Here is a 22,296-nt window from a genome sequence, read left to right as displayed (position 1 = left end):
CATGCACACACACAAGTACATAAATAAAAGGTAACAGGAAAATAAATCTGGCCTGGTGGTGCATGCCTGTACTCCCTAACTACTCGGGAAGGTGGAGGCAGGAAAAATTACCCATTTTAAAACCACTGTTGAAATTTGGGAAGACTCTGTCTCAAAAACAAAACAGCTGGGCCAGGTGTGGTGGCACATACCTTTAATTCCCACACTGGAGAGGCAGCAGGTGAACATGAGTTCCAGGCTAGCCTGGTCTACGTAGAAAGTTCAAGGCGAGCTAAGGCTACAAAGCAAGTCCTTGTTTCAAAAGCGCCAACAACAGGGCTGGAGAGATGGCTCTGTAGTTAAGAGCACTGACTGCTCTTCCAGAGGACCCAGATCAATTCCCAGCACCCACATGGCAGCTTTAACTTCCAGGGGTCCAGACACCACTGCACCTTAAAAAAGAAAAAGAAAAAACTCAACAAAATAAAGTTGTGTTTTAGAGAAAACCAACCTTTTGGTGATAACTCACCTGAAGTTACAGCTTCAAGTATTGATAAGGTAATTAATTTCATAGTCAAAATACTGGAATCATTTTTTAGTTTACTATAAATTAGTCTTATAAGTATTGTCACATAAATTATATAAATTTGATATATCCAGGATTAGAAATGGTTACTTCTTTTAATACCTGGTTTTAATTATATGTATGTGTGCATGTGTCCGGTAGGGAAATGTTTGTGTGAGTGCAGATGTCCAAGGCATTGGATATCCTGGAGCTGGAGTTATAGGTGGTTATGAGCTGCTCAAAGTGGGTGCATGGAATCAAACCCGAGGCATCTGCAAGAGCAGTAAGTGCTGAGCAATTTCTCCAGCCTCTAAGCATACTCTGGATTTGAGTTTATTTGCTGATGCTTTTTCCCATTGCGTGCATTCATCACCCTCAGCTTTGACAATCTGAGGAAAAGATAAGCAGTATTTCCATGTGAGTTACAGGAAAATCATCAGTCCTACCAGGAAGATGTAGTGTATGTTACTCCCCCCTCACCCCCAGACAAGGTTTCTCTGTGTAGCTTTGTGCCTTTCCTGGATGGAACTCGCTTTGGAGACCAGGCTGGCCTCGAACTCACAGAGATCCGCCTGCCTCTGCCTCCCGAGTGCTGGGATTACAGGCGTTTGCCACCACCGCCCGGCTTTGTATGTTACTTTCTATTGCTGTGATTAACACTGTGGGGAGACCAGACCTACCCAAGACTTTCTTAGAGGCCCTCATGAAAGGGTAAAGAGAATTTAGTTTTGTGTCCATGTCCAGGAACAGACTTGCAAGGCCTGTCCAGTGCCTTAGGAGTCAAGATTGTGGTTTCTGGGGACTCAACTCTTCTCCGTGGATTGTGGTTATCAGTCCTTCGACAGTAGTCAGAGGTATCCCATGTTCCCTTTGCCAACATGTGTTACTTAGCACTCTGCTGACCTTGGCCGTTCCTCCCCAACCACCACAAATACTATATATGATGCTATGCTTCTTAAAAAACTAGTTTGGCATAAGTCATCAGCTTATGCAAGACCTCCTGGTCCCAGCTATTGCTTTTGTCTTCTTTATTTCATATCCCCAGTCCTCCCACTCAACAGTTTGCTGTGTGGGCCCCTTATCCCTGCCAATTTTGGTTAAAACACCACAACCAAGGCAACTTATAGAAGGAAGGGTTTTTTGGGGTTTATAGTTCTAGAGGGATTGAAGGTCATGTGGGGAGTAAGGCAGGAGGCAGGCAGGCAGGCATGGCACTGAACAGCAGCTGAGAGCTCACATCTTCATCTGCAAGCAGGAGGCAGAGGGTGCACACTGGAAGGTGCCAGTCTTTTGAAACCTCAAACCTAGCCCCAGTGACACACTTCCTAATCCTTCCCAACCAGTTCCACCAACAGGGGATGAGCCTGTGGTGGCCATTCTCATTGAAACCACCTCATATAGTAATAACTAGTATAGGCTTCTTGGTGTCTAGCACTTCGTGAAACATTTCTCTTCTATAAAACCACAGTTGTAACCAGGCCTAGGGGTGAATATCTTTAATCCCAGGACTCAGGAGGCAGAGACAGGTGGATCTTTGTGAGTTCAAGGCCAGCCTGGTTCCAGGACAACCAGGGTTACATAATAGAAAAACCCTGTCTCAAAAAGCCAAAAAACAAAAAGCAACAAAGAAAAAAGGCTTAGCTGGTGCCTAGCTTTTTCACAGAAGTGTATTTATAGGTGCCCTTCCTTACAAAGTTTTACCTTTAACCCTAAATTGTAATTGTCTTCTTTCTCACAAACTAAAACAAAGCTTTTAAGAATGAAGAGAGGCAGGCAGTGGTGGCACAGCACATGCCTTTAATCCCGGCACTTGGGAGGCACAGGCAGGCAGGCAGATCTTTGTGAGGCCAGCTTGGTCTACAGAGCTAGTTCAAAGAAAAGCCCTGCCTTGAAAAACCAACACAAACAAACAAACAAAAAAACCAACAACAACAACAAAAAAAAAAAAAAAAAAGAAGAGAGGTGAGGCCACAGTTCTGTAATCTATTAAATAGGACTCAGTAAAGAGTAGTCCCAAACTAGGATAGACAAGAGATTTTAGGAAATTAGTTCCAGTCACCAATCATGTTAGCAACAATTCCTTAAGCACTGACATATATGGCTTCTGGCACTTATTTTAACACAAACAAGTTGACATTTCTCCCATATAAACAAGTCAATTCTTGTCCTCTTGAACAAAGTACAGTTTTTTTTTTTTTTAAAGATTTATCTATTTATTATGTATACAGAAGAGGGCACCAGATCTCATTACAGATGGTTGTAAGCCACTATGCGGTTGCTGGGAATTGAACTCAGGACCTGTGGAAGAGCAGTTAGTGCTCTTAACCTCTGATCCGTCTCTCCAGCCTGAACACAGTACAGTTTTTGTGAGTCCTTTATAAGGAATAGAATGTGGGATACAGCAAAAGTAACAATGCCTTCAGGACCAGGTTAGAAAAAGGCAGCGCAGGGCTGGCATGTGTGGCTCCTGATAGAGCCCTTTCCTAGCGTATGCAAGGTCCTGGGGTCAAGTCTCAGCATGGAAAAAACAAAACAAAAACCACACTGCAACTATCTAGACATGTATCCTTGAAATCTGAAGCTCGGGCCATATTAAGAGGCCATGTATAGGGAGGTGGAGAGATGGCTCAGCAGTTAAGAACACTTGCTCTTTCAGAGGACCCAAGTTCAGTTCCTAGTACCCACGAGGTTGCTCAAAACCATCTATAACTCCTGTTCCATGGGATCTGATACCTTCCTCTGACCTCTGAGGGTACCACACATACATAATAAAGTTATGTAGGGGTGGGAGAGATGTCTCAGCAGTTCTTGCAGAGGACTGGGATATAACTCCCAGCACCCACATGTTGTCTCCATTTCTAAACTCCAGTTCCAGATGAGTCACCTTCTAACCTTTGAGGGCACCAGGCATGTACATACATATACAAAAGACACTCAAACATACATATAAAAGTCTTTTAAAAAATAAAAAGGACATGTGTGTTTCAAAGCTCCAGTAGCCCCAGCTGATAGCACTTTCAATTCCCAAGCACGTGAATAAAGGATCCTTTACGGGGTCTTAGCTCCTGACCTTTAATCCACTATCAGGTGATGCTGAATGAATCAGAACAGCTGGTGGTAACCTTTCAATTTATCAAGTTGGAGCCAAATAATAACTTAATCCTCTGGTTTTGGCTATGGCTTTTTTGTTATTGTTTTGATTTTCAGTGGTTGCTGGGGATCAAACTGAGGGCCTTGGATATATTAAGTTTGTATTCTACCACTGAGCTACATCCTCAGTCCCTAATTTTTTTTTTTGTTTGTTTGCTTATTTTCATTTTTTTAAAGGTCTATTTAATGTGTATTAGTGGCTTACCTGTATGTATGAAGTGCACTACATGCGTGCCTAGTGTCTTCAGAGGCCAGGTGTCCGTCCTGGAACTGGAGTTACAAGTAGAAGGAAATCATCCAAGTGCTAGGAATCAAACCTGGATCCTCAGCAAGAGCAGCCAATGCGCTAAACAGCTGGGCCAGTTCTCCAGGCTCTGCCTTTTATCTTTTGAGACAGGGTCTCACTATGTAGCCCTGGCTGGCCTAGAACTCACTTTGTAGAGACCACACTATCCTGGAGGTCACAGGTAGACATCTCCTGAATGTTGCAATTACAGGCTTGTGCCACCATGTCCAGTCCCAGTCCTGGCTCATTTTAATGTTACATCTAATTACTTCTACACGACAGAGAAGTACAAACTTTGATTCCTTTCTGACAGTTGAGACTAATGTTCAAGGTGGTAAAACTCACTCAGATTTCACTAAGTGACACTTAGTAGCTTTGAGAAAATAATTTGTTGGGTTAGGAATGTTGCTCAGTTTTTAAGAGTACCTTCCTAGCACTGATTAGGACCTGAGCTTGACTCCAAATACTGAACAACTCAGGTAGAGTCCTGGTACCTAGCATGCCTGAGCTCTGGGTCTCTAGCTCAGCACCTGGGTGTAGGTGCCTTCTAAACTCCATAATGAGAGAATTATTCCTATTTTCTCTCAGCTTTAAGAATCTAGATCCCGCTCAGTGGCGGTGGTGGCACACGCCTTTAATCCCAGCACTCGAGAGGCAGAGCCAAGCGGATCTCTGTGAGTTTGAGGCCAGCCTGTTCTAAGGAATGAGATCCAGGACAAAAACTACACAGAAAAACACTAAACCTGGTCTTTTGTTTTGTTTTGTTTTGTTTTTTGTTTTTCGAGACAGGGTTTCTCTGTGTAGCTCCTGGAACTTGCTTTAGAGACCAGGCTGGCCTCGAACTCACAAAGATCCGCCTGGCTCTGCCTCCTGAGTACTAGGATTACAGGCGTGCGCTGCCACCACCCGGCTGAACCCGGTCTTGAAAAAAAAAAAAGAATTTAGATCCTGCTGGTGAAGGGGCTGTCTGTCTATAGGTGCCACGTCGGGCTGTGAAGGTGGCAAAAAGAAGCCCCTAAAACAGCCCAAGGCGATGGACGAGGAAGATAAGGCTTTCAAGCAGAAACAAAAAGAGAAGAAACTCGAGGAGCTAAAAGCCAAGGCCGTGGGGAAGGGACCCCTGGCCACAGGTGGAATTAAGAAATCTGGCAAAAAGTAAGCTGTTCCTCATATCTGAGATGATGGCGACCCTCTTCCATTCCTATTTAAACATCTGGATTCCCTGCCATAACATCTTTGCCACCTACAGCTAGAATGAAGTGTTACCCTGGAGCCTGTTAAACATCTGGATTCTCTACTATAACATCTTTGCTACCTACAGCTAGAATGAAGTGTTATCCTGGAGACTGTTGTACATTGTAATAAACTGTTGTTATTTAAAAAAAAAAAACAAAAAACAAAAAAACAAAAAACAAAACAAACAAACAAAAAAAAACCCAGATCCCAGCCAGGCAGTGGTGGCACATACCTTTGATCCCAGCACTCTGGAGGCAGAGGCAGGGGGATCTCTGTGTGTTCTGTGAGGATTGCCAGGGCTACACGGAGAACCCGTCTGGGGAAAAAAAGAAAGAAGAATAGCCATCACTTTTCTTTTCCCACAATGTGTCTTTGCATAGGCTTTATTAATTTTTTTTTTCAAACGGACATGGCACAGCTTTAATCCCAGCACTTGGAAGAGGCAGGCAGATCTTTATTAAGTTTTAGGCCAGCCTGGTCTACAGACTTCCAAGACAGTCAAGGCTGTTAAAAAGAGAAACCCACTGGGGCGGTGGTGGCGCACACCTGTAAACCCAGCACTTGAGAGGCAGAGCCAGGCGGATCTCTGTGAGTTCGAGGCTAGCCTGCTCTACAAAGCAAATTCTAGGAAAGGAGCAAAACTACACGGAGAAACCCTGTCTCGAAAAACCAAAGGGGAAAAAAAAAAAAAAAAAAAAAAGGAGACACTCTATCTCAAAGAAAAAAATTTTTCCAAGTCTTTATGTGGATTATCTAAGGCTTTCCCCCCTCGTTGCCAAATTTAATCTTTATTACTGCTATTACCATCTGGCAAACCAAGCTAAAGATAAATACATTCCTAACTCTATACAGCCTATATTGCAGTGGAGATTTAGGCCTAAATCCTCTGTGTCTTGTCTGCAGTTCTGGAGGCACACAACTATAATCCTAGCCCTTGGGAGGCCAGTAGGAGTTACATAGTGAAACCCTGTCACAAAAGATAGTTTGTGAGAAAGACTTTATTAATAATTTCAAAGGGGGTAAGTCACTTTTGTTGCCATGGCTCACAGAAAGAAAGCGAAGTAGTTTTCCAAGTAAAATAAATGATGTTCAAATGCCATGTTGCCCACGCTGCCTTTGAACTCCCGGTCCCAAGGTCCACAAAATTAAGATTACATTCCGGCGGTGGTGGCCCATGCCTTTAATCCCAGCACTCTGGGAGGCAGAGCCAGGCGAATCTCTATGAGTTCGAGGCCATCTGGGCTACCAAGTGAACTCCAGGAAAGGCGCAAAGCTACACAGAGAAACTTTGTTTCGAGAAAAACAAACAAAAACAAAAAAATGAAGATTACATGCACAGGACAACATTCTCAGCCTCCCTGTTCTTTAGAGAAAAAAAAAAAAACCTTAAGTCTCGCTCCACGCCCAAGAAACATCTACTGTAGGCAGTCCCACCGTGAAGAAACAGCTCAGCATTCTCCAGCAGACCAGGGTCACAAGTGACCTTCCCAGAGCCGCAGTTCTTGCATTATTTACTTATATGCGTATCTGTATCCTCGTCAGCTGGAGTTTCGGCACTCGGGCAAAGGCTAAGCGCCAGATACCGGTCATCTATTTTCCCCCCAGATACTTAACTCTTCCCTTCCCATGCAGGGTAAAGCAAGATTCAGGTTGTTCACTGGAGATACAATTAATTTGTCATTTCCTTCACGTAGCATCCAAAATAATTGCGGCAAACTTGCTTATTAATGCACCAGCCCTTATGGCTAATCCTCTTCTAGTAACTTTAGGAACAAGGGTTTTTTTTTGGGGGGTGGCGGAAAATCAGGGCGCTCAGAGCTTTACCCTAGATCACGCCGACAGTAAAGACAAACACAACACCGCTACGGTCTTCTAACTGGCTGCCCAAGTTCCAGGTGTGCCCCTGCCTGGTGACAGCCAGCGACCGGAGGAAGCCGACCCACCCAGGCCACCCGGCTCGCGCCGGCGTGGCGCGGCTCCGGGACTGCGCGCTACTGGCTCCGCCCTTCCCGACGCGTGGGAACGGGGCGCCCTTCCTTGAGCTGCCCACAGCGGCCGCCTGAGCGTTCGGACGCAGGCTCCCGCAGCTCCCGCCGTGACCACTTCCCCTCAGCCATCGTGCCTGTCTGGCTAGAGCGCTCTCGCCGTCGGGCCCACGCAGAGCTCGACCCGGAGCGCGCCGCCCAGTGCGGCTTTTCCGACAGGCACCGCCGCGGACACCCCAGGTCCTGCGCGCTGCGAGGGCGGTGCCTGGGCCCCCGCGGTGCGCGACGGGGGTTATTAGGGGGAGGGGGCGGAGAGCTACGCCGGAGGGCCGGGCCGCGGTTACGGCGGCTGAGGAGAGCCAGCCCGAGCGGGGTTGGGGGGGGGGGCGCAAGCACAGGCCGCGGGCAGCAGCGCCGGGCCTGGAGCGAGCGCGGGGGGGACGCGACGGCCAAAGCGCGGGGCCGCCCGGCGGCGGGCGCTCCGAACAAGGGTACGGCAAGAGCGGGGCCCCGGCCTGCGGGCGAGGACGGCGCGCTGCCCCGGGAGCGCGGGCGGCAGGGCGCGCGCAGGGGGCGGCAGAGGCGCGAGGCGCGCGGGCGGCCGGCGGGCAGCAGGCGGGCCTGCGCCGGCTGTAGGCGGCCGGCCTGTGGACTTGGTCCCTGCTCCCTCCGGCCCGCCTCTCTCCGTGAGTATCGCCCCCGCCCTTCTTCCCGAGGAGGCCTCCGGCCCGGGGCCTGCGCGAGGGGCTGGGGGTTGGTTTGAGGAGCGGAGTTTCGCAGAGGAGGCCCGCACCGGCCCTTCCCTCGCCGCGGACGCCCCTCACATGGCCACAGGTGTGGCCGGCTGAGAGCGGTGCGCCCGGGCGGGTTCCCCAGCCCCAGACATTGGGGTAATAAGGGGCAGCTGGTGCCATCCATTGACAAGTGACAGGCACTTGCCAGCAGTCAGACTTCCCGCATCGGCAGCCTAACCAGTCCGGCCCCTACTCCGGGAAACTTCCCCAGCACCGCCTGGTCGGTTCTCGTGGGTGGCAGCGACTATTTTGGTTTCTCTTTGTATTAAAGATAATTAAAGGTTGTTCCCTGAGTTGGGCCCCTTCCACTTCTGCTTCCCTTATGCTGTGGATACTCAATACTTAAGGTGGTTCTTTTTCCAATTTAGTCCTGGTTCATACCATAATTTGGGGGTGGGTTTCTTTACACAACTATTTAGGTTTTTTTTCCCCCCCTCAAGAGTTTCAGTTTCATAAGCAGCTAAGGTTTCTGAATATTTATTGTTCCCTTTGACAGTTCTGTGCTGAAATTTATCTTCCCAGGTGCAAAAAAATTGTACACCAAGAAGCCATGGAGAAGAGAAGTGTGGATGAAACAGGAAATGGAGATGCTTTCTTTGACCTAAAGAAACTGCCCACCTCCAAATCCCCCCATCGCTATACAAAAGTAAGTTCTGTTACTGATGAAGTAGTAATGTGTAGCTATTTCATTGGAGTTATTTAAAGTGGTAGTCTTGCCGTGACTCAGTGGAGACTAAATAGTGAAGCATCAGTTTGGTCATTTTCTTGGAAGTGTGACCACTGGGTTTATGCTGTAGGTTTTAGGTTGAAAGGCTTTTTCTCAGACCCTGTATGAAATTTGTAAATCAGTATGTGTTTGCACTCAGATGTTCTGTAACAGTTGTGTGATTGGGTGTAATGGCGTCAGGTGAGGATTCCAGCTCTGGGATGCCTCACAGGACCAGTGTCTTTTGTATTGATGTTTCCTTGAAAGTCCAATTTCTGTAGGGGTGGCCTGGTCAGGAGTAATTGTGGACTTTTTAGTCCGTTTTTTTCTTTTGTCATGAATCAGGTATGAACTCACAAAAGCAAGCCTTCACTCATTATATATTGTATATTATATTCCATTGCTTATGAGTACATAGTGATTTTAAGCTTCCTGTTTTTGTTTTTGGAGACATTGTTTACTTATGGTACTCTCTCACTTCAGCCTCTTGAGTGTGAAGCTAGAGATGTGCACTACTACAGCTGGTTTTAAACTGGTCATCTTGCTGTCTTCCCTAGCTCAGGAACCACATCAAGATTTTGTACACTTAGTAAAGATAATAGCATCTGTGTCATATTGGTTGCTGAGTGTTCCTGAACAGATTAACAAGTTGCAGTAAACTATAAGTTCATTTCTGGCTTTCTAAAATGCCTAGGCTAGAGCATATGAAACGTTCCTAAAGTGGAAAGTCTAAGGTTTATGTTGTAGCTGAGCCCATGTCTGTATTTCCTTAGTATGAAAACCTACATGAACTCCAGCATGGCATATTGTCTCTAGGCTCCTTTACTCAGTAAAGCTGGGCCTTATTTGTGTACTGCCTTTACTCTTCCCTAATTGATAAAGCATCAGATGGTAATTTTCAGCCTTAGAGGAGAAAGAATGAATGGATGAATGAATGATGTGGTACGCATGGGAGGGAATTTTTAAGTGTAACATGAGTTCTTGATAGAGTGCTTTTCTATTGGCCAGTTGTAGGCCAGACCAGGCGCCTCCGCCTCCCTAGAGCTGGGATTAACCAATTTGTCAGAGAGCTTTTAAACTGTATTCAGATTTTGTCTTCCAAATGTAAGTGCTCTCATGCTTGAGAAGTGGTCCACAACTTAAACTCATTGCCTAAAACGTTGGCAGGTGAATTCTGAATGTGTCAGATGAAGGGCTTTGAACTACTTATAAGGGTATGTGATTCCAAATTTCCTAGTTCTTGTTTGGTTTTTTGAAGTAGTTTCTTCTGTGGAAAACTGACAAATGATGTTTGTCAGGTAGCTGCTCTCTGAGGTTGAGCGTGGCCTCTGCTGTGCTTTCAAGTATAGGAAGTCAAGTTAAAGTTACATGGTGTCTTCACACTAACATTTAAGCCTCTGTGACAGTTAACCAGGATATTATAAATGGGTTGATTGTGTGCTTCTTTCATCCTGGAGGGTCTTAAGTCATTGATACTTAATTTCTGATCTGTTTTGCTAAGCTGTGTTCCCAAGAACAAATGCTATGTTTTGCAGTCAATACAAAGGTGCACACCTTTAATCACAGCTCTCAGGCGAGGCAGGTGGGTATCTGTGAGTTCAAGGCCAACCTGATCTTCATAGTGATTGCCAGGACAGCCAGAGCTACATGGTGAGACTCTGTCTTGAAGGAAAAAAAAAGGAAAGTAAGCCTCAGAGAAGAATAAGATTTAAATTCCAGGTAGAAGTCAGGAATTAGATGATCAGTTTCCTATACAGAAATCATCTTTGATAATTTTTTATATATATATCTTCAATAAACAGTTGAGTGGTAACCTCTGACAGGTGGCTTTTGAGTGCTGTATTTAAGCTAGCATAAAAATAAGGATGCCTATTTTGAGGAAAGCAGAATTAGGGTGTGAAAAATTATTATCCGATCTTAATATGTCAGCTGTCTAGAATATATAGCTAACTGGAAGTTCTTAGCTGGTTGGCAAGACCATAGGTACTGGGTTCTGACTGTTGTTTCCTGCCTTTTCCATTTTAGCTCAACTTGAAAAGTTGGGACTCAGGTGCTTTGACCCTATGAGTGTTCCCCAACTTGCCTAACATGATAGGATCTTTAGCTACATAAGAAGCCAGTCATTGCATATAGAAATTTGTAGAGGGAACCTTTAATTCAAGAAAGGGTGCTGTAATAGGATATTGGACTTAAGAGCCACCTACCCAAGAAGGTAGTTCAGTTTCCTGTAGTTCAGCTGGACAGGAGCAAGTCTGGTAATTGTGGCACAGCTTCAGAAAGTTTTGGAGAAGGAAAGAGAGGCTAAGGGTTGTTGAGTGCCACTCACGGACTGGATTACTATTTTACCTTTAACCCGTGTGGCCTTCAAAACTTAGCTTCTTTGTTTGTTTGAGACAGGGTTTCTCTGTGTAGCCCTGACTGTTCTGGAACTCCCTCCGTAGACCAGGCTGGCCTCAAACACAGAGATCCACCTACCTCTGCTTCCCAAATACTGGGGCTAAGGGTGTATGTAACCATACCCAGCCACTTAGCTTCTCTTAATCTCATTCATTCTTTTCCTCCAAAGTGAAGATAGAATACAGCTGATCTTGCAGGATCTTTTATGGTGAATAAATAGGAAAGTGCAGGTCCAGTGCCTGCTACACAGCAAATGCTAAAATCTGGATGATGCGTTAAATAGGCGTACTCAAAGATGAGTGTCCTTTTAACACCAGCTTTAGAATCAAAGTAACAGCTTTCCAAATGGCAGTGAGTAACCGCCTTCTTTTGCTGTTATTTTGGCTTGAGCATGGAGCCCTCAGCCTAGTGCCTGCTAGGTATACCCTTTTCCCCTAAGCTGTACTGCCCACCTTCATCTCCATTCTAACACTGAAGCAGATAGCCCTAAAAATAACTTTAATGTTTTAGGTTTCTTTCTAGTAGTTATCAACCTGTTTACTATTTTGCAGTTTTACATTCTTTTTATCAGTTGTATTGACTATTTAAAGGTAAGGCTTACTTTTATTGCATTGGCCAGGTGCACATGTGGAAAATTTTGAACAACAACAACAAAAAAAAACCCCAGACTTTCTCATTTTTTCTAGTAGCATTTTCATAGTTTCCTATGCATTCTTCACTAGAAGTGTCTCTGTCAGATCAGCTATTGTTAGATTAGAGTAGATTTGGCTCCATGTGGTGCTAACCTGTCTGTAAGACCTATTCTCGGGGTCCCCTTTAGTAGTTAGCTTCATGAATGACATTGACCTGATAGCCATCTACAGGTGCTTTTATCCCATTGCTATTTGTGTGTGTGTTGCACGTGTGTGACTATGTAGGTAGTGACACCCATGTTTGCATATGCAGAGGTCAGATCAGGTTATGAGTATCTTCTGTATTGCTATCTGCTTTATTGTCCTGAGACACAGTCCCTCCCTGAATCAGAAGCTCACTTTTTGGCAAGCCTGGCTGGTCAGCAAGCTAGTCCATCTCCCATCCTGGAGTATAGCCGTACTCTGCTTTTTAGATAGGTGGTGGAGTTTGAAACTCAGGTTCTTGAGTTTATAGAGCAAGTACGCCTATCAAGCTATCTCTCCAGCTCCCATTATTTTTTGGGTTTTGTTGGTTTGTTTTTTTTTTTTTCTTTCCCCTGAGACAGTTTTTCTATGTGTAGCCCTAGTTGTCCTGAAACTTACTCTGTAGACCAGGCTGGCCTCAAACTCAGAGACATGCCTGCCACCACATCAGCCCCAGCCTCCCAAGTGCTGGGATTAAAGGAGTGTGTCACCACTGCTTAGCTGACAAGTTTTTTTAAGGGAGGCTGACACACCTTCCTTGGGAGGAGTGTAGTTCTTGGGCAGTTAGTAGCTTGTTTCTTCTGCCTAGTCAAGTTTTAGTAACCTGTGGGAAAAGTAAAAAGCCAAGTGTTAAACTCTTTAGTATCCATTAGGTAACTTCAGAGTTAGGCCTACAGTCTGTAAAGTCTATGAAAGAGTGCTCACATTTTGGTGAAACACTTGGGAGGCCTTTCCAAGGATTTTATCTTCAGCTAAAATAGAAAGTTTTCTTTGCAAATATCTTTAAAGGGGGTTCCTCTCAAGGAATAATTGACATTAAAGGCTCTTGATGAGATGGTAAGCTTAAGAACACCTTTCTTGGGGCTGGAGAGATGGCTCAGTGGTTAAGAGGATTGCCTGCTCTTCTGGAGATCCTGAGTTCAACTCCCAGCAACCACATGGTGGCTCACAACCATCTCTAGTGGGATCTGATGCCCTCTTCTGGCATAAAGTTGTACATGTAGATAAAGCACTCATATACATAAATAAATAATAAAATCTTAACAAAACAAAACACCTTTCTTGATTAAATGAAAAAAAAAAAAATACAAAGGTAAGAAGTGTTCTGTATATGTAGTTAAAGACCAAGCTGCCAGCTGCACAGTTTTATTCCCGATGTCCAGGAGGCTGAAGCAGGTGGATCTCTGAATTCAAGACCAGCCAGATCTACATAATGAGACCCTGCCTCAGCAAAAGGAAAGAAAAGCTGGGTGGTAGTGGCTGCACACACCTTTACTCCAGCACTTGGGAGATAGAGACAGATGGATCTCTGTGAGTTTGAGGCCAACCTGGTCTATAGAGCAAGTTCTAGGACAGCCAGGGATATGAAGGGAAGTCAGAAAAAAAGAAGAAAGAAAGAGTAAGCTGTGTTGATTTAGCTAGTGGTATCTTATATGTCTTGGGACATTGCTAAAATGTAATACATTTAAACTGTCTTAAACCCAGCAAGAAAGACTTTTATCTCCCTAAATGTCCAGGCAGATTTCAGGTCACATTTTGAGAAACATTAAGGCATTAATTTCCTTTTCTTCTGTTTGTGGTTTCTTTGTTTTTTGAGACAATCTCTCTTGTAGTCCTTACTGTACTTGAACTTACTATATAAACCAGACTGTCTTGAACTCAGAGATAGTGTCGGGATCAAAAGCATGCTCAACCATGCCTAGCTGCATTAACTTATTTTTCTTTCATGTTATCAAGGATGAACCCCAAGGCCTCACTCATGCTAAGCAAGAGCTCTGTTATACCCCAAGCCCCAGAGCATTAAACCTTTGGGTTTTTTGTTTGTTTGTTTGTTTATATGTTTGTTTTCTGACACAGTCTCATAGGATAACCCTGGCTGGCATGGAACTAGTTGTGTAGATGAAGCTGACCTCCTCCCTCAGTTCTCAGATTAAGTTGTGTTCCACCAGCCCCTGCAGCATTAATTCTTTTCTTTCTTTCCTTTTGTTTGTTTGGGGTTTTTGTTTGTTTGTTTGTTTGTTTGGGTTTTTTTTTTTTTTTTTTTGGTTTTTTTTTTGTTTTGAGATAGGGTTTCTGTGTATCCTTGGCTGTCCTGGAACTCACTTTGTTGACTAGGCTGGCCTTGAACTGTCTCCTGAGTTGGGATTAAAGATGTGTGCCACCACTGCTAGGTGTTAATTCTTAATCTCTGAGGTCAATTAGAGTTGTTTGGAAGTATAAACACTTACTATAGGAATAATCCGAATAAATACTCAAGGATCTGGACAAGGATCTTGTACTCCTTGAGGTTACAAAATGACTTAAGAAGCCCTGTTTTTTTTTTTTTTTTTTCTAAGATTTATTTATTTATTATGTATCTAGAACAGTGCGCCAGATCTCATTACAGATGGTTGTGAGCCACCATGTGGTTGCTGGGAATTGAACTCAGGACCTCTGGTAGAGCAGTCAGTGTTCTTAACCTCTGAGCCATCTCTCCAGCCCCCAAGAAGCCCTGTTCTTAAGATGAAAAATTTAGTTTCATGTAGATATTGGTAGTTATAACCTAGGAATTGTCTTGTTTCCATGTACATGTCTGTACGTGTCATTCTTCAGGAAGGATCTACCTTATTTTGTCTGTCTTGGACCTCACGAAGTATAGCAGGCTAGCAGACTGGCCAGTGAGCCCCAGGAATCTGGCTGTCTCTGCCTTAACCAGGCCTGGCACTTTTTCTTTTTAGCATGCAGATTCTGGGCTTCATGCTTAGAGGGCAAATGCTTTAACCAACTAAGCTGTTTTGCTAGCCCCTACTTGCCTGTTTTAAACAAACTTGAAACACTGGTGTAATTCATTGGGTTTTTTGTTTTGGTTTTGGTTTTTTGGGGTTTTTTTGGTTTTGGTTTTTCAAGTCAGGGTTTCCCTGTATAGCTTTGCGCCTTTCCTGGAACTCACTTGGTAGCCCAGGCTGGCCTCGCACTCACAGAGATCTGCCTGGCTCTGCCTCCCCAGTGCTGGGATTAAAGGCGTGCGCCACCACCGCCCGGCTCTTTGTTTTTTTTAAGTGTGAAATCTGTTCAGCTGTTTCTAGTGAAATCAGTTGTCCAACTATCGTGACTGTCCACTTCCAGGTCACTTCCATCCCCAGCTAACTCTGCTCATTGTTTGCAGTCACTGGCCTCTCTCCCGAGTCCCTGTCTGTGTGAATTTACCTGTCAGAACATTTCCTATATATGGGATTGTAGAGTTTGTCTTCTTTCAGTTAGTGTAATACTCTCTAGGCTCCTTCTAAACTCCTCTCCCCCACTTAATAGTCCATTATATTCCGTTCTATGTATTGTAATTTTGCTCTCTTTATTGCTAAGTAGTGTTTCACTGTGTGACTATACCATATTTTGTGTACTGTAACTAGTCTTTTTCTGTTTTGCCTGCCAGTTCCTAAATAACTACATGGAAACTTCTTATTAATTGTGAAAGCTTGGCCGATCACTTAGGCTTGTTCTTAACTATAGCTCTTATAACATAGATTAGCCCATATTTTTATTAATTTATGTTTCACCAAGTGGCCTTTGTTGTTGTTGTTGTTGTTGTTTAAGACGGGGTTTTTCTGTGTAGTTTTGGTGCCTGTCCTGGATCTCTCTCTATAGCCAGGCTGGCCTCAAACTCACAGAGATTTGCCTGGCTCTGCCTCCCGAGTGCTGGGATTAAAGGTGTTTGTCGCCACCGCTGCCACCACCACCTGGCTTTTTCCTCTATCTCATTTTGTGTGTCTGACTCATTCTGTGTCTGTCTGACTTCTCCCACCGTCGTCTTTGCCCAGAAAATCCTGCCTAGCTACTGGCAATTCAGCTTTTTATTAAACCAACCCAAGTGACAAATTTTCACAGTGTACAAAAAGATTATTTCACAGCAGTATACTCATTAATAGACATGAGTTGTTTTTATCCTTTGGCTATTATGAGCTACCACTGTGAACATCTGTATACACAATACGTTTTGGGATGGGCTGTTTTTATTTATTTATTTATTTATTTGCTTGTTTATTCATTCATTCATTCATTCATCCATTCATTCATTCATTCTTTTATTTTTTTTTTTTGGAGCTGAGGATCGAACCCAGGGCCTTTTGCTTGCTAGGCAAGTGCTCTACCACTGAGCTAAATCCCCAGCCCTGCTTATTTTTCAAGTCAGGGTTTCCCTGTGTAGTTTTGTGCCTTTCCTGGAACTTACTTGGTAGCCCAGACTGGCCTCGAACTCACAGAGATCCACCTGGCTCTGCCTCCTGAGTGCTGGGATTAAAGGCGTATTTTTTTATATCTACTGAGGAGGGGATTGCTTGATGTTAGTTGTTTTAACTTTTTTGAGGAACTGTGGATGTATTCCACAGCAGCCACAACATTTTACATTTCTATCTAGTTTTTCCACATGCTGACCAAGCAAAAACACTGAGTTACAATCCCTGCCCTTTGATACATTTTAGTTAATTTTTGTATACATAGAGTCTTCTTATATGCCCCTCACTTCATTTTCTCTATTAGCTATGTAGTGTATTAGTATATAGTACATTTGTTATAATTAATGAGCCAATGTTACTAGCCGGTCTGTACTACACATGTTTTTTTAACTAATACCCTACTTGAGGATTGCTTCTAGGACACCATATTACATTCAGTTGTAATCACTTCTTTGGCTCCTCGTTTCTCTCTTTAAAAAAAAATTGTTTGTGCATGCTTGCATAGATATGGAAGCCAAAGGGCAAGATACAGGAGTCCGTTCTCTTTACCATGTGTGTGCCTGGGATTGAGATTAGCCTTTACCTACTGAGCCATCTCACCAGCCTTTCATTTTATTTTTTATAAAGTCGTTTGTTGCCTATGGTAATTTTGAGTTTTATTGTTGCTTTTGGGGGGAGGGGGACACTTTTTTGGGAAGCAGAGATAGTCAGTTCTCCGAGTTCAAGGCCAGCCTGGTCTACAAAGTGAGTTCCAGAACAACCAGGACTATACAGAGAAACCCTGTCTCGGAAGAAAGAAAAAAGTTTCTGTATTATAATGTCTGCTGTTGCCAGGCTGTTCACCCTACCTATTTCCCTGGACTCCAGTCACCACAAGTGACTTGAGGTAGCATGCTTGTCAGTGCTTTGAGGCTTTGTTCAGAAATTTGAACAGTTTCCCAATACTGTCTTAAATTTGAAGTTTCATTTATATTAATTCTCTAAACATTTCTCAGTATTTCTAATTAATAAAACCAATAATTCACCGGGTGTGGTGACTCACACCTTGAATCCCAGTTCTCAAGAGGCAGAGGCAGATGGATCTCTGAGTTGGAGGCCAGTTTAGTCTACAGAGTGAGTTTCAGGATAGCCCGAGCTACATAGTAAGACCCTGTCTCAAAAACCCAAAACAATTTATAAGTAAATCCTAATACATTCAACTGCCTGTATGATATAGGTATGATGATGCCGTGAGTGGTTGGTTATCATTTGGTTTGTTGATTTTTGGGTTTTTTTTGTTTTGTTTTTCAAGACAGGGTTTCTCTGTAGCTTTAGAGCCAGTCCTGGACTAGCTCTGTAGACCAGGCTGGCCTCGAACTCACATAGATCCACCTGCCTCTCCCTCCCAAGTGCTGGGATTACAGGCATGTGCCACCACCACCCGGCTCAGTCTCAGTTTTTGTTCTTTTTTTTTTTTTTTTAACATCTTTAATTTATTTATTCTTATTTTATGTGCACTGGTGTTTTGCTTGAATGTATATCTGTATGAAGGTGTCAGATTCCCCGGAACTGGAGAGACAAACAGTTGTGAACTGCCATGTGAGTGCTAGGAATTGAATCCAGGTCCTCTGGAAGCCAGTGCTCTTAACCCCTGAGCCATCTTGCCATTTCCCTGGTCTCAGTTTTTGAGACAGGTCTCACTGTATAGCCTGGGCTGATCTCAGTGTTCTTCCTGCCTCTGCCTCCTGAATGCTAGGATTACAGGTATGCACTGTTAGGCCTCACTAGATAGCCTGATTTTTAAGACTACAATGTCTTCTGGTCATAGAGCAATGTGCTGTCCTGAAAACATTTAGAGACTTCATACATCTTGTAAGACACTTTGTGAATTCATGGTATGCTTGTGTGCAGTGATTACTGTGGGCAGGGAGAGCAAATCTGCCCTCCATTTTTAGCCCAAGATTTAAGAAACAGCAAGCATTGTCTTTCATTGCTGAATGGGTGCCTTGCAGAAGTCACTGCATAGTGGGACTTGCCATGATCTGCAAAGCAGTTGTAGCATTGTATTCATATAAAAGTTTGTGAATTATAGTATAATTTGTTTTCTTCTATAAATGGTTAGGTGTGTTCTAATAAGAGGTAATCAAGGTTTTGGCACTTCATTTACATAAGCAGGTACATGTGTTAGACATTTATATCTGCACATACAGAAGCACTTACTTGGTGATTTTGGTGAAAGGACTTAAACAAATGAGGGTACATTCAGCTCCCAGGCCTTGGCTTCCAGTACCTTCCACACCTGAAGGATCATAGAAGTGACTGACTCCAGTGTGAGAAACGATGGGCACAAGATACACCAGGAAGGCAGTGTTGCTCATTTATTCATTTATTACTTTTGGACACATGGTCCCCTTATGTAACCCAGGCTGGCCTGAAACTCTCAATTTTCTTGTCTCAGCCTCATGAATGCTGGGGTTCCAGCTGTGTACCACCATAACCTACAGAAGCAGTGATTGTTTCACTTGAAGACGGTCCCTCTTGCAAAATCTGGGACTGTTTGGGCATCAAAATAGAGATATTCATAAATTAAAGACTGTTGAGCTGGGTGTGGTGGCACACACCTTTAATCCCAGCTCTTGGGAGGCTAAAGCAGGTGATCTCTTGAGTTTGAGGCCAGTGTGATCTACACAGTGAGTTCCAGGACAGCTAAGGCTACAGAGAGACTGTGTCTCAAAAAGGGAGAGAGGGCGGGATGTTGGAAAACTAGGAATCTGAGCGTCGACATCAGTATATAGGATTAATGGGAGAAGAGGAACATGGACTACAATGTAATGCCAATTGCTGGCAGGGAGATAAGGGGAAATGGCTGTAATTTGGAAATGAAGAGTGAGCAAGAATCACTAGACATGGAGTTTAGGGAGAACTATGAAATGAAACCCCAGATATTTGCATGATTTTAAGTAGTCTACCACAGATCACAGGCTTAATTCAAAACGGGAAAGTAGTAACAAAACCAAAAAAATCCTTTGACCTTGTGATCAGAATTAACATCACTAATTAGGGGCAGCTGTACATACTGCACCCAGAGATGACTTCTGAGAAGGATGTATCTTTTATGTTTTGTTGTTTTGAGACAGGGTTTCTCTGTGTAGTCCTGGCTGTCCTGGAACTCAATCTATAGACCAGGTTGGCCTTGAACTCAGATCCGCCTGCCTCTGCCTCCCAAGTGCTGGGATTAAAGCATGTGCTACCACTGCCCACGTAGAAGGATATATCTCTTATGCTTACCTTTGGTTATGAGGGAACATTAGATAAAGAACACTTAAAAGATTTAAAGCCAGGGCGGTGGTGATGGCCCTGGCTGTCCTGAAATTCACTCTGTAGACCAGACTGGCCAATCCAATTTTTTTTTTTTTTTTTTTTTTAATTGTAGCATAAAGTGAAGATTGAGACGGCACTCTAGTCCAATATCTGGTCTCTATGTTTACCTGTAAACACATGTACACTCACATACAAATGAACACACATGAATGTACACCACACATGTAATAAATGCATAGTGAATTGAGGGATGGTTAGCAGTTGAGAGCATTTGCTATGCAAACATGAGAAGCAGAGTTTCCTAGCACCCACATAGCAATCTTTGATGTCCCTATAAACATCTGTAACTCCAACACTGAGGGATCTGAAGTTCTTTTCTGGCTTCTGAGGATGCATGGGTACACGTTTCTGTACAGCACATACATGTACATTCTCACACACACAGGCACGCATGAATAAATGAAAGCTTTTTTTTTTTTTTTTTTAAGTATATGGGTTTTTTTTTCTGCTCTTTTTCATTCTTGCAACTTTATTACAATTGGGGGGGGGTACCTATCCTGGGGCTGGAGAAGATGGGCACTGGCCGTTCTTCTAGAGGACCCAGGTTCAATTCCCAGCATTTACAAGGCAGTTAACAACTGTCTGTGACTCTAGTTCCAAGGAATCTTACACCCTCTTGTCTCCTCTGCAGGCACCAGGCACACGTGGTGCACAAACATACATGCAGGCAAACACCCAACATAAAATAATTTTAAAAAGTGACCTAACTGCCTTTCCTTTTTTTTTTTTTTTTTTTTTTGGTTTTTCAAGACAGGGTTTCCCTGTGTAGCTTGGCGCCTTTCCTGGAACTCATTTGGTAGCCTAGGCTGGCCTCAAACTCACAGAGATCCGCCTAGCTCTGCCTCCCGAGTGCTGGTGTTACAGGCGTGTGCCACCACCGCCTGGCTGTCTTTCCTTTAAGACTGCATTTCCATGCCTTTCTGAGCATTTTGTGTTGTGAATTTTTACTTTGTTGTTGGACAGGAGGTTATGTGAAAACATTTTATAAAAAAACCAACTTGTAGCAATCTTTACTGTTTGATAATCTTGTTTGAACTTCCTGGCTCAGTTTTAGTCTTTTTGGAATTTTAAGTCCAAAATTATAAGAATCATGTGAAAACCATGCCTGTGATCCCAGCACTCTTGAAGGAGAGGTTGGAGAATTAGTTCCAGGCTAGTCTTCAGCTTGTCTCAACCCTCTCCCCCCCAAAAAAAATTTGTGTGAAATGCTTATAGTAGACTCACAGAAGGGAAGTCAATTGGAAGTATGTTGCCTGAAATGTGATTCAAAGTCTTGATATTTCTCTTTTTAGGAGGAGCTCTTGGATATAAAAGAACGTCCCTACTCCAAACAGAGGCCATCATGCCTTTCTGAAAAATATGACAGGTATAACTGTTACTATTAAGAATTGCATTGTTGGGGCTAGAGTGATGGCTCAGCGGTTAAGGTTGTACTTTGAATGGACCTGAATTCTTTGCACCCACATCAAGATCCTAACCACCTGTAAACTCCAGCTCCAGGGGTATCCGACATTGATGTGGACACTTGCACTCATGTGCATATACATACACAAATGCATATACATAGACATTAAAATAATAAAAATAAATTTAAAAATAAGTAAAAATTTATTTAAATGAAAAAAATTAACATGGTTGCAAAGTTGTAATCAGATGGTTCTCTCCCACCTGCCAGTTCCCCAATAACCACTAAGAGTCTTAATATGAATTGTAAATGCTCTGCTGATACCTCAGGCTTGTTACCAGCCAACTCTTATGCTTAAATTAACCCATAGTTATTATCTATATTTAACCACAAGGCTTGGTACCTTTTCTCAGCACAGCATTCTCATCTTGCTTCTGTGTTTTGCCAGCAACTTTCTCATCCCAGAATTCTCCTAGTCTGGCTCCTGCGCTCAATCACTTCCTGCTTAGCTATCGGCCAGTCAGCTCTATTACTACCATAATAATAATTATGAGCATAACCCACAGCAGAAAGTAGTTGTTTTGGTAGGGTTATGGCTGAGGGAAGTATTTTAAGAGTTAATGGCATGGCCATCAACTAACGGGTACTGAAACTAAAGTACAGAATGACTCAGTTACAGTCACAAGGCAGATTTAAACCCAGGAGTCTTAGTGCCAGGGTCTCGTTTCTAGACCCTGTGGTTCATGGTTGATTTCAGGGCAAACCCCCCCCCCCCCCCAGCTGAGGACCAAGGACCAAACCCAGGGCCTTATGCTTGCTTGGCAAGCACTCTACCACTGAGCTAAATCCCCAAGCCCTCAGGGCATTTCTTTTGGGGGATGCTGAAGGGAGGGTCTAAGATCTTTATCAAAGAGCCATTCAGATGACCCCTTTGTGTCCTTAAGAAAGCATAAAAGACTTTGGTTTGAGGAGGCTATATAAAAATGGTCTGAGGCTGGGTGGTGGTGTCTCATGCCTTTAATCCCAGCACTTGGGAGGCAGAGCCAGGTGGATCTCTGAGTTCGAGGCCAGCCTGGTCTACAGAGTGAGATCTAGGACAGGCACCAAAACTACACAGGAAAACCCTGTCTCAAAAAAAGAAACAAAAAAAAAAAAAACCAAAAAATTTTCTGAAAATGTACAATAACCCTATATTTTATAAACATATATACACATACACACATACTGGTTTTTCAAGACAAGGTTTCTTTGTGTAGCCTTGTCTATCCTAGAATATATTTAAGGCTACCTTAGTTATTTGTTGTTGGTTTTTTGTTTGATTGTTTTTGAGACAAGCTCTTTCTACATAGC

The 22,296-nt window shown here is 43.6% G+C and overlaps 1 protein-coding gene across 2 annotated transcripts in view; it reads left to right on the top strand.

Annotated features, from left to right (window-relative positions):
* The first annotated feature begins 7,474 nt into the window (after positions 1-7,474).
* Eif4enif1 (eukaryotic translation initiation factor 4E nuclear import factor 1) overlaps positions 7,475-22,296 on the top strand; it is a 41,392-nt gene continuing 26,570 nt past the window's right edge. Inside the window, exons 1-3 of one of the 2 annotated variants that reach the window (XM_036200888.1) lie at positions 7,475-7,692; positions 8,518-8,641; positions 20,834-20,907. In XM_036200888.1, the coding sequence (XP_036056781.1) occupies positions 8,546-8,641; positions 20,834-20,907 (170 nt within the window). In that variant the 5' untranslated portion in view covers positions 7,475-7,692; positions 8,518-8,545. Of the gene's footprint in view, positions 7,693-7,802; positions 7,888-8,517; positions 8,642-20,833; positions 20,908-22,296 lie in introns of those variants that run through there. The other variant, XM_036200887.1, reaches the window with a different exon arrangement.

This window comes from Onychomys torridus, chromosome 10, assembly GCF_903995425.1.
Source record: "Onychomys torridus chromosome 10, mOncTor1.1, whole genome shotgun sequence".
In the NCBI taxonomy this organism is placed as follows: domain Eukaryota; kingdom Metazoa; phylum Chordata; class Mammalia; order Rodentia; family Cricetidae; genus Onychomys; species Onychomys torridus.
This window is presented reverse-complemented; position numbering and strand designations above follow the sequence as displayed.